Genomic DNA, 12,075 nt, shown 5'->3' on the forward strand with positions numbered 1-12,075 from the left:
TTTAGTTGTTTTGCACAAAGTCAACCTCTAGTAATTCCTATTTGCTAAGCCTAATATACAGTCTGGTGGTCGTACAGATTACTTTCTTAATGACTAAAGGTCAGAAGTTGAAACACTTCAAGATGGAGAGCAGACATTCAGGTGCCTTTTACATCCCTTGAGTTGTTGAAGAGTGATGGATGTACAGTATAGTATAGTGACATAATGTGAAAGAGTGTACATGAATGGCCCTTTTTGTTACTTGAAGTAAAGTAAAGACAGGAAAGAAAAAAGTGTTTAGAGATTTAATAGTTATCACATTGGACATTCAAAACAGACATCCACAGTTTGGATATTCTGGTGTTGAGAAGATGATATACTTTTACACTTAGTTACAGCCTTTTTGATTCTCTTCCAGCACCACTTCTCCTACAACCTCAAACTCCAGAGCTCTCCAGTTGAGCACATTCCCTGGGGTGAAGTTGAGATCGTCCATGTACCGCTGGATCTCACAGGGCGAGAGGACATAGTTCCACATGTGGACGTCAGACATCATCCCAACAAAGGACTGAGCAGCATCAAACCTACCACCAAAAGAGTCCTGCTCCTGTAAGCATGGAAGAGAATCAATTTTAGAGGGAGCATTAACAATGAAGTTTCATGTACCCAACATAGACATTGGATGTTATTTTGTTTTATTTGTAAAGAAACCACCTGAAGGCTGAAGGAAGGTAAAACCTAGTGTTATACTGTATAAGAGGAAACAGTAATGGTAAATTCCATAGCTACACCATATTCATTTAGAATTAAATGAGCCAATAACTCTGAGACATTGTGAATATACAATATACCATTACCTACCTATTTGTTATTGTATCACAGCCATCTGATATATCTAATACAAAAATAATAGATGCTCTTTTGAAGCTGTACAACACTACCTGTCCTAATACGATGCTAGGTGTTCCTTTGATGGCTGCAGACCTCAGTAATTTCCTGGAAGTGGGTCTTCCATCCAACCACATTTGTCCCAGTCCAGTTGTGTTATCCCAGGTGGCACACAACTTGTGCCAGGTGTTAAGTGTGTACTGTTGCCCGTCAAAATTTGCTGGATTTGGACGGGCGTTAGCAACGTACAGGTCAATCAGAGTCAGAGTCGCCGTCTTAAAGATGAGGAATGCGTTATCAACGGAGGGAAGAGCCAAGGAGAACAGGGCGTGGTGCCTGGTGAGGTCGGTAAATGACCTAAAGGCAGATGTAAACGTATTATTAAGTTCAGCATAGTGTTCTGGTTAGTCACTTGACCTTTCGGTATAATCATAATGGATATCTCCACCAGGTGCCCCTGTCTGTGTGTCTGTATGTGTCTGTATGTGTCTGTATGTGCGTGCGTGCGTGCGTGTGTGCGCGCGTGCGTATGTGCGTATGTGCATGCGTATGTGCGTGCGTGCGTGTGTGTGGCGCTAAAACAGGCCGCTTTACATTTTTGGCTTATAACTATTGAACTATAGGTCGTACAATCAAGTACATTGCCTGGATTACTTGGATCATGATGCAACTTCCCATATAGGCATGTCAATATCTGTCTAATTGCAATTTCCGCCATTTAGAATTTTCTTCAAAACATACTTTTTGCAACTATTCCTACAGTTTTTTTTTGTGTAAAACTCACACAAATCGGTACACACTACTGCATCTCTGGAGTCATGTTATGAATATATCATTCATATTTTCTATATTCTATTCTATTCTGATTCCATTCCATTCCATTCTAGGATTGCCTTCTAAACTTTGCAGGAGGAGCCCATTTAAAAAAAAAAGAATCATCAAAACAGCGCCCGATCTACCCCAATTTGAATCACACATTGATGGACAATGGGGTTTCCCAAATTGTACAACTCACTGTTCCATATATCATGAACACAACGTCCAATCATCCCAAATCACTTTCACTTGTTAATATAGGAGACACCACAAGCACGAAACGTTGTATGTCGTCTTTACCGTTTCATGTTGTGTGATATAGGAACTTCACACTTACATTAATGTTAACTTATAAGGTTACTCCTAGCTCAACTATGAACTTACCTCAGGCAAACAGTCACAGCTGTGAATGTGTCTTGAGTTGTCATTAATTTCACGTGAGCTGTGTTCGTCTGCTGTGGAAAGGTGAACATTTTACCTGAAAGGTCTAAACAGAAAATGACAAATGAAGATTAAAATTTGCATCTGAGAAGAAACAACAATTATATTATATAAAAGTGGCCAAAGTGGCTGACATGTCTTTTTGATTTTTTTTCCCTCTTAGAGGCATCCTACTGATCATTCCCACTAAGCAGGTGTCACCAACATGTCCATGTCCATGCAGGAAAAGAGCAAAAACAGAAGGCGGTATAGCGATACAGTTTGTCACTGCTCCCCTTAAAACATTTTCTTCTAATCCAAACAAAAATATCCCTTATACCTTGAAAGTTAAATGCGATATGTATATTGCTTTTGTGATATGTGTATTGTGCATGTTGATATTGCGATGACAATTAAAAAGTTACTTTTTAATCTGCTCTGAGGAAGGCTGCGGCCGAAACGCGCTAGCGTTCTCGCAATAAAATGAGAAACTATATCTGAGCCACTGTCTTGCAGTATTTATTTTGGAGTGCCGCTCTTTCCACTTAGGTGGTTTTTGATTTGAGTTGTATACTGTACATAGCTGAGCACCCAGTGCCTAAACTAAGAAGGTATCCAGAGGAAGCGCACGTTTTTTCTTTCTTATACATTTTCGATATTGTTGCCATAATCCATGGAAAGCTTCGATCCACAGCCTGGGAGTCTGCAATCACCATAAGACCTCCAACCTAAAAGTTTGCTCACCTCCGATAAAAGTTACGAGCCCTTGTTTGCATCAAACTGGTTGTGACACTGCATTCCTTTAAAAACCTGTCATGCCCTTCTGAGTGCATGACAGGTGATTATCTAATCACTCATCATGTATAGTAGCCTACATGTCTGGTTTGACTCGCACCTTAAGTTTTCCATTGTCCATTGGCATACCTTACATTACACCTACGCATAGTCTAAGACTTCCTCATCAAGATAGAATACCTGTTCACCTTAATGGAAAAGACAACTATTGAAGCTTCACTGATAAACAAAAAACAACTTGAGCTCCTCTTGTACTCAAATAACACTATTCTCTAAAAATAACAACCATATGACCGATAAGCACCCACTCACCTTTGCAGCTAAGTGGCCCTTTTGCTCGACATCAGTGGTGGAAAATAACTAAGTAAATGTACTCAAGTACTGTACTTTAATACACTTTTGAGGATTTTTTGCTTAACTGGAGTGTTTCCCATTTTCAATACTTTTACTTCTAATCCATTACATCTCAGAGGCAAATATTGTACTTTAACTCCACTATAATAATTAGAAAACTTTAGTTACTGCATAATGAGCACTTTTACTTTTGTTACTTTAAAGGGACTACACCATGACTTTTAACTTTTTCTTCTTTTTTGTGTGTTTTTTGGTCTCCCCTACCTCTCTTCTATCCTCAAAAATACCCCAGTTTGAAGACTCAGGCTTTCACAGCAAATCTGGGGTTTTCTGTAAATTGGTCTCAAAACAGGCCAAACTGATTTGGTCCCTGACGTGACGTAACGTCAGGGAACAATTCCTCCCGTTTTTCAGTTAAAAAAAAAAAAAAAACAGTTTTTAAATTTTTAATTTTTTCTTATTTAAAAAAAATAACTTTTTCCACACAGAACCAGGAGATAACATGCATACAAACTGTCTCAGGACCGCGCATGCCAGCATACAGTGGATGACTTCCTAAGTCTCCAGGTTTTCTTTCTTTAGAATAGGTAACCACTTTAACCTAACCTAACCTACCCCCCCCCCTCTCTCCTTCTCCTTTTGTACATATTTCTCACTCTTCATACCAGTAACCTGTAAACTGATTGTATGACATTCTATAGTAGTTGTGTATATCTGTCTGTCTCTTATATGTCATCATGATTTGTGTGCATGGGGAACTCATTTGAAACAAGCTCAGTGCTTTTATGAGTCTTCCAGTTTAGTAGACCTTGTATTGTGAATTTGTACTTCCATGTACTGTTGTTCTCATGTCTTACTAAATAAAGTACATCAATCAATCAATCAATCAATCAAAACCCTGCATGGTATTCCAATTTTGGGTAGGTCATTTAAGGAGAAAATGTTTTATTCTTTTCTTTACTGAGAACCCATTACGAAAATCTGCCCATTTGTTCCAGAATTATTTTGCAAACAGACAAATTGAATGGGTTGAAAACCCAGGAGGGGCGAAATCCCAAATCGACGCATTTCAAAATATAATTTTGAAATACAGGACTCTCTTCATGGTGTGGTGACCTTCTTTAAGCTGCATTCACCAAAACTACTGACTATGTGTTTGTTAATGAGACCTGTTGCACAAGATTGTCCATCAGGACAGAAGTGACAACAGGCAGTCTAGATGTGCTTGAACCGAACCATGGGTGCATATCATGAGACTACAATTACACTATAAAACCCTCAGTGACAATCTAACCCTGAAAGTGTGGGTCCATTTGGTTGCTTTGGTACACTCTCAGTTACAATTGGATACATTTACCTTGGATTGTAATGTTTTACTTTGCTGTTTAGCACAAACCCAAACAAGTGGGTTTTAATAAAATATTTAACCAATGAAAAGTAATAGCAAGCGCTTTTGAGTAAATAATAACTACATTGGATCTATTGGAATACAGGTTCTTATTTCCTGAAAAGTTTTGGACATACAACGTTTCCAACCGACGCATTAGACGTTCATTAACAATGGATGGCACTGGAAATGCCTGGCAATGACGAACAGTAAGAACAATTAAGAAGAAAGTAATCAACTCAAATTAAACATAGGGCAAGTGTTTTTTTTTGTTCAAATAAGTGTTTAATTGCTTTATATTCTGATAGCATTGCTAAAGTGTTTGTTAAGTAACCGGGGTCTCCCTGTCTCTCCAACTTTTTCAGGTTGGGATACCATTCAGGAGTATACAGGATACATGATAAACTGGTGAAATTGGATGGACACAAAGAAATGAGCAGACCCCATTGGAACTGGAACACTATCATATTTAAGCTGATAAATGGGTAGCCTACTCTCTCCTGATTGAAATTGGCAACCCACCGGGAAATGTATTTTGTTTATTGAAGAGCTGGAGAGATGCTGAGATCCCGGTTACAAACACTCTATAGCAATGATTACCAATAACTATATAGAGCTTTATCATTTTAACAGAAACATTTTAGCTTTAACCCAAAAACATCACTTACCCTACCTTTAAGGAGTAAATCAAATCTATCCATCTATTTGTTCCACTGTGTGTCTATGTGCCTGTCTTCCTCTCTCTGTATGGCTGTGGGTCTAGAATGTTACACTGAAACCAAAAATAATTTCTTATAATTAAGTGTTGTAGGCCTACCTTGTGGAGTAGAATCACAAACCGCCAACATCACAAACAGCAGGAAGAACTTCATCTGGCATGAAAGAACACAAACAGATACCATGAAATATTATTAAATAGGATTAAATGAGCAACTGCCTGCAGGCCTGTATGAATAGCAGACCACAAATTACTTTGATGTGTCTGTCCTTATAGCCTGCTGTGACTACAGTGTAAAAAGTGTGTTCATTATAACTCATACAATCACAGTAGCCTAACAAACTATTCTGCTCATGTCTTGACCTTACCTTGTGCTGATCTGTGTGAGTGTCAGGTTGTGTGAGATAGTGGACTCATCGCCTCTTTTGTACTTATTTCATCTGGGTGGAGTATGTGGATCTGCAGGTTCCTTGTTCCTTGTTCCTTGTTCCTTGTTCCTTGTTCATCTGGTTCCTTCCTTTAGAGTGTGAACTACTACTTAGGATTACCATTCCGGAAGTAGCCTGGTATTACTGTAAAAGTGTTATTCACGACTACATTACGGAGAAAAAGGGGGTTAAAGATAATTGGCTACTCTAAATAAAAGGTTAAAAAAAGAAAGAAAGAAGAAAGTGTTATTCATGGAATAAATGATAAAGAGAAAGGATTGAAATGTACTTTTATGCTGTAGCCATACTCATACCGAACTAGAAAAAGTGCTCCTCGGAGCACAGGTCTCCGCCTATAGAGATCATGTGTACCGATTTGCGTGAAATTTGGATAAAATCTGAAGGCTTAGTATCAAAAAATGAGTTTTACATAAGTCGGCCTCCTGGTGATGCTATAAAAGGCAAATGTGAAAAATGCAGGGCAGATGTTCTTCCTTGGCCTCTAGGGAGTGTGTGCAAAGCTTCGCGCAGATCGGTATAGTTATAGTTAAAAACGCAAATCCGACTGTCATAGCGCCACCATTAGGCTGATTTTAAAATGTTCAAATGGCATTTCTTACTCTGCCTATAGTGGGAATGTGCGTGTGAAATGTCACGGGAATCGCAAGCTGCGTTCATGAGTTGAGGCATTTTGTTCACAACGGACCAATCCTGCAAACTTTGGGAGCCAATCTTAGCCAATGAGGATGGAATCTGGAAAATCGGACAGATCCATGTTGATCACATGACTACTGTATAGAGATACTGTGTACCGATTTGTGTGTTTTTTGGACAAAATCTGTAGGAGTAATATCCAAAAATGTGTTTTGCACAAGTCGACCTCATGGTGGCGCTATGACAGGCTGAGGGGGGGGGGGGTTCCGCTGTGTTATCCAGGGAGTTTGTGTGCGCAGTTTCACAGCGACTGGGCCAACTGTGGCGGAGATTAGCTGGTCGCAGACAGAAGGACGGACACACGGACAGACGGACAGACAGGGGGTAAAACATACTCTCTCGCCATGCCTTCGTCAGGTACAGGTAATAATAGATGAACATCCAGAAACAGATGGGATGTTTAGTTGTTTTGCACAAAGGCAACATCTAGTAATTCCTTTTTACTAAGAATAATATACAGTACTCTGGTGGTCGTACAGATAACACTTTCTTAATGACTAAAGGTCAGAAGTTGAAACACTGTAAGATCGAGAGCAGACATTCAGGTGCCTTTTACATCACTTGAACAATTAATCTGAGACAAGTTGTTGAAGAGTGATGGATGTACAGTATAGTGACATAATGTGAAAGAGTGTACATGGCCCTTTTTGTTACTTGATGTAAAGTAAAGACAGGAAAGAAAAAAGTGTTTAGAGTTTTAATAGTTATCACATTGGACATTCAAAACAGACATCCACAGTTTGGATATTCTGGTGTTGAGAAGATGGTATACTTTTACACTTAAGATTCAGAGAACATGTGACCATGTTCCACCCGCTGGGTCTAATAGTAACAGCCTTTTTGATTCTCTTCCAGCATCACTTCTCCTACAGCCTCAAACTCCAGAGCTCTCCAGTTGAGCACGTTCCCTGGGGTGAAGTTGAGATCGTCCCTGTACCGCTGGATCTCACAGGGCGAGAGGACATAGTTCCACATGTGGACGTCAGACATCATCCCAACAAAGGACTGAGCAGCATCAAACCCACCACCATGAGAGTCCTGCTCCTGTAAGCATGGAAGAGAATCAATAGAGGGAGCATTAACAATGAAGTTTCATGTACCCAACATAGACATTAAAGCAAACCATACTATACTACTTTTCGGTACTATTTTTCATTGGATGTTACATTGTTTCATTTGTAAAGAAGACCACCTGAAGGCTGAAGGAAGGTAAAACCTAGTGTTATATTGTATAAGAGGAAACAGTAATGGTAAATTCCATAGCTGCTTGAGCTGCTCATTGAAAACAGGAAGCATATTCATTTAGAATTAAATGAGCCAATAACTCTGAGACATTGTGAATGTACAATATACCTACCTATTTGTTATTGTATCACAGCCATCTGATATATCTAATACAAAAATAATAGATCTCTTTTGAAGCTGTACAACACTACCTGTCCTAATAGGATGCTAGGTGTTCCTTTGATGGCTGCAGACCTCAGTAATTTCCTGGAAGTGGGTCTTCCATCCAACCACATTTGTCCCAGTCCAGTTGTGTTATCCCAGGTGACACACAACTTGTGCCAGGTGTTAAGTGTGTACTGTTGCCCGTCAAATAAGGCTGGATTTGGACGGGCGTTAGCAACTTGCAGCTGAATCTGAGTCGTCATCTTAAAGATGCGGAATGCGTTATCAACGGAGGGAAGAGCCATGGAGAACAGGATGTGGTTCCTGAGGTCTGTAAAGGACCTGAAGGCAGATGTATACTTATCATTATTAAGTTCAGCATAGTGTTCTGGTTAGTCACTTGACCTTTCAGTATAATCATAATGTTCAGAGTCTGAATCTGGATATCTCCACCAGGTGCCGCTGTCTGTCTGTCTGTCTGTCTGTCTGTCTGTCTGTCTGTCTGTCTGTCTGTCTGTCTGTCTGTCTGTCTGTCTGTCTGTGTGTGTGTGTGTGTGTGTGTGTGTGTTTGTGTGTGTGTGTGTGTGTGTGTGTGTGTGTGTGTGTGTGTGTGTGTGTGTGTGTGTGTGTGTGTGTGTGTGTGTGTGTGTGTGCCACTGCCACGCTAAAACGGTCCGCTTTACATTTTTGGGCTACAACTATTGAGCTATAGATCGTACAATCAAATACATTGCCTGGATTACTTGGATCATGATGCAACTTCCCATATAGGCATGTCAATTTCTGCCTAATTACAATTTCCTCCCTTTTGATGTCACGGTTTGAGTCAGGACGGAATGTAGGACCCAAGTGCAGGAGGAGGCCGAGGCAGAATAGGTTAGATCAAAGGGTTTAATAACTCAAAAGACAGGGATAGAAATTGGTTCAACAAAACTCAAGATAGCAACACACGTAACATATCACAATGAACAAGCAAGGACACAGCGCAAACACAGGACTCTCTCCCCCCCACACACACGTGCACGCACACACGTCTCTCCTTGTCTCTCTCTCTCCCTCCCCCTTTCTTTCTCTCTCTCTCTCTCTCCCCCTCCCTCCCTCCCCCTCTCTCTCTCTCTCTCCCTCTCTGTCTGTGACGCTCCATGCTCACTTTTTTTCACCGATGATGATGATTGGCTTGTGAAACAAACCATACGGAAGTAAATTGCGAGATGAAATATGTAGCACTTTTTGATTATTAGAGAAGGAGCCACATGTGAAGGTGGAAAATGAAATGTAGGAGATTATATACTTTTGCATGAGCAATTTTTGTACCAAGTTGGGAGACAATTGGGCCACTCCTGTGGGCGGGGGGCTGAATAGAACCATTGGGGTTTCAAAAGGGGACGCTCTCTGATTAAGGTGTGAGATAGGGACACCACAAGCACGAAACGTTGCACCCTGACTGACACTGCCCTGGGTAGGCAACCCAGACTTAGATCTCTGAGGAAAGCACTTTTCCAGATCTATGGTGTATGTCATCCGCTGTACAGTATGTTGTCTTTGCCGTTTCATGTTTGTGTGATATAGGAACTTCCCATTTACGTTAATGTTAACTTCTAAGGTTATAGCTCAACTATGAACTTACCTCAGGCAAACAGTCACAGCTGTGAATGTGTCTTGAGTTGTCATTAATTTCACGTGAGCTGTGTTGGTCTGCTGTGGGAAGGTGAACATTTTACCTGTAAGGTCTAAACAGAAAATGACAATAAAATTAGCATCTGAGAAGAAACAACAATTATATTATATAAAAGTGGCCAAAGTGACTGACATGTCCTTTTGATTTTTTTTTTGCTGAGAAGGAACTGTTTGCTACCAAGGTAAAGGAGGGCAGAACTGGACAAGCAAGTAAAGCTGAACATAAATTGAGAGAAAGTGTTTCAAAGTGTCCAATAATATCAATAAAAACTGTAATAACACTACACCGTAGGGCTGCTCAATATTAGGAACACATGCAATATGTGTTGCGATGATGATATGACTCGTGATAAGTAAACAAATATTGAAGTATGGTATGCAGTTTGAATATCTTTCTACCCTTGGTTTTCTACTATAGCACCCAGAAAATGAAAAGGTGTATGCGCAAACGGAAAAGTAGAAGAAGAAAGAAATCAATTACTGTATATTTCCATTCCAACAAAAGATGTTTTTACTGAAAACATTGCACCCATTGCTACAGCTGCTATTTGACAATGAATATACCGAAAACTTATAGCGATACAGTTTGTCACTGCTCCCCGTAAAACATTTTCTTCTAATCCAAATAAAAATATCCTTTATACCTTGAAAGTTGAAATGCGATATGTATATTGCTTTTGCGATCGATATGTATTTTGTGCATGTTGATATTGCGATGACAAGACATTTTCAATATTGTTGCCTTCAATCCACAGCCTGAGGGTCCGCAATCACCTTGTGCTGATCTGTGTGAGTGTCAGGTTGATGTGTGAGATAGTGGACTCATCGCCTCTTTTATACTCATTTCATCTGGGTCGAGACTGTGGATCTGCAGGTTCCTTGTTTCTTGATCTGTAGGCTACTTTACTTGAGTATTTGATTTTTTTAAATACTTAGGCTATTACTCTTACTTGAGTACATTTCCAAGGCAAATATTGTACTTTTACTCAAGTACATTTCTAGGGAGGCTGTAAAGTACTGAGTACTTTTAGGTTGGCAATTTATTTTTTCTTCCCTAAAATGCAATTTTAGGGAAGGCCACACTTCTGCTGTCACACTAGACGTGTTTCTGGCTTCTCCCTCCGCTCCCTTCTTTGTTACATGTTGTATGGGTGTATAGTAGTAAAAGTATTTAGTCCTGGCTAACAAAAGATGTTTTTACTGAAAACATTGCGCCTTGCTACAGCTGCTATTTGACAATGAATATACCGAAAACTTATAGCGATACAGTTTGTCACTGCTCCCCGTAAAACATTTTCTTCTAATCCAAACAAAAATATCCTTTATACCTTGAAAGTTGAAATGCGATATGTATATTGCTTTTGCGATATGTATTTTGTGCATGTTGATATTGCGATGACAAGACATTTTCAATATTGTTGCCTTCAATCCACAGCCTGGGGGTCCGCAATCACCATAAGACCTCCAACCTAAAAGTTTGCTCACCTCCGATCAAAGTTACGAGCCCTTGCTTGCATCAAACTAGTTGTTACACTGCCTTCCTTTAAAACCTGTCATGCCCTTCTGAATTGTTATGATTGACACTATGATTATTGTTATGATCAAATTAAACGTAGGCAAGTGATCTTTTTTTGTTAAAATAAGTGTTGAATTGCTCTATATTCTGATAGTATTTTTATAGTGTTTGTTAAGTAACAGGGGTCTCCCAGTCTCTCCAATATTTTCAGGTTGGGATACCATTCAGGAGAAAGAACTCATACAGGATACAAGATACAAGATAAACAGGTGAAATTGGAAGTGATGACACAAAGAAATGAGCAGACCCCATTGGAACTAGAACACCCCATTGAAGCTGATAAATGGGTAGCCTACAGTACTCTCTCCTGATGGAAAGTTGGAAACCCACCTGAAAATGTATTTTCTGTTTATTGAAGAGCTGGAAAGATGCTGAGATCCCAGTTACAAACACTCTATAGCAATGAATACCAATCATTATATAGAGCTTTATCCTTTTAACAAAAACATTTTAGTTTTAACCCAAAAACATGACTTACCCGACCTTTAAGGGGTAAATCAAATCTATGTGCCTGTCTTCCTCTCTCTGCATGGCTGTGGGTCTAGAATTTTACACTGCAACCAAAATCATTTCTTATAATTAAGTGTTGTACCTTGTGGAGTAGCATCACAAACCACCAACATCACAAACAGCAGGAAGGACTTCATCTGGCATGAAAGAACACAAACAGATACCATGAAATATTATTAAATAGGATTAAATGAGCTACTGCCTGCAGGCCTGTATGAATAGCAGACCACAACTTATTTTGCTGTATTTGTCCTTACCCTGCTGTGACTACAACAGTAAAAAGCGTATTCATTACAACTCATAAAATCACAGTAGCCTAACAAACTATTCTGCTCATGTCTTGACCTTACCTTGTGCTGATCTGTGTGAGTGTCAGGTTGTTGTGTGAGATAGTGGACTCATCGCCTCTTTTATACTTATTTCA

The 12,075-nt window shown here is 39.6% G+C and overlaps 2 protein-coding genes across 2 annotated transcripts; both read right to left on the reverse strand.

Annotated features, from left to right (window-relative positions):
- Nucleotides 1–270: 270 nt before the first annotated feature.
- On the reverse strand, nt 271–5,808 carry LOC311040174 (serum amyloid P-component-like). Its single transcript, XM_084050290.1, has 5 exons — nt 5,726–5,808; nt 5,457–5,511; nt 2,068–2,170; nt 921–1,224; nt 271–586 (listed from the first exon to the last, which is right to left on the reverse strand). Exons 2-5 carry the CDS (start codon nt 5,509–5,511, stop codon nt 368–370), a joined length of 681 nt encoding a protein of 226 aa, XP_083906416.1. The 5' UTR covers nt 5,726–5,808; the 3' UTR covers nt 271–367.
- A 1,374-nt stretch (nt 5,809–7,182) lies between these two features.
- LOC311040210 (serum amyloid P-component-like) lies at nt 7,183–12,022 on the reverse strand. The gene is made up of 5 exons (XM_084050335.1): nt 12,002–12,022; nt 11,734–11,788; nt 9,516–9,618; nt 7,936–8,230; nt 7,183–7,543 (listed from the first exon to the last, which is right to left on the reverse strand). The coding sequence occupies exons 2-5, from the start codon at nt 11,786–11,788 to the stop codon at nt 7,322–7,324; spliced, it is 675 nt and encodes a 224-aa protein (XP_083906461.1). The 5' UTR covers nt 12,002–12,022; the 3' UTR covers nt 7,183–7,321.
- Nucleotides 12,023–12,075: the final 53 nt, after the last annotated feature.

This window comes from Gymnoscopelus microlampas, assembly GCF_963454915.1.
Source record: "Gymnoscopelus microlampas genome assembly, chromosome: 3".
Classification (NCBI taxonomy): domain Eukaryota; kingdom Metazoa; phylum Chordata; class Actinopteri; order Myctophiformes; family Myctophidae; genus Gymnoscopelus; species Gymnoscopelus microlampas.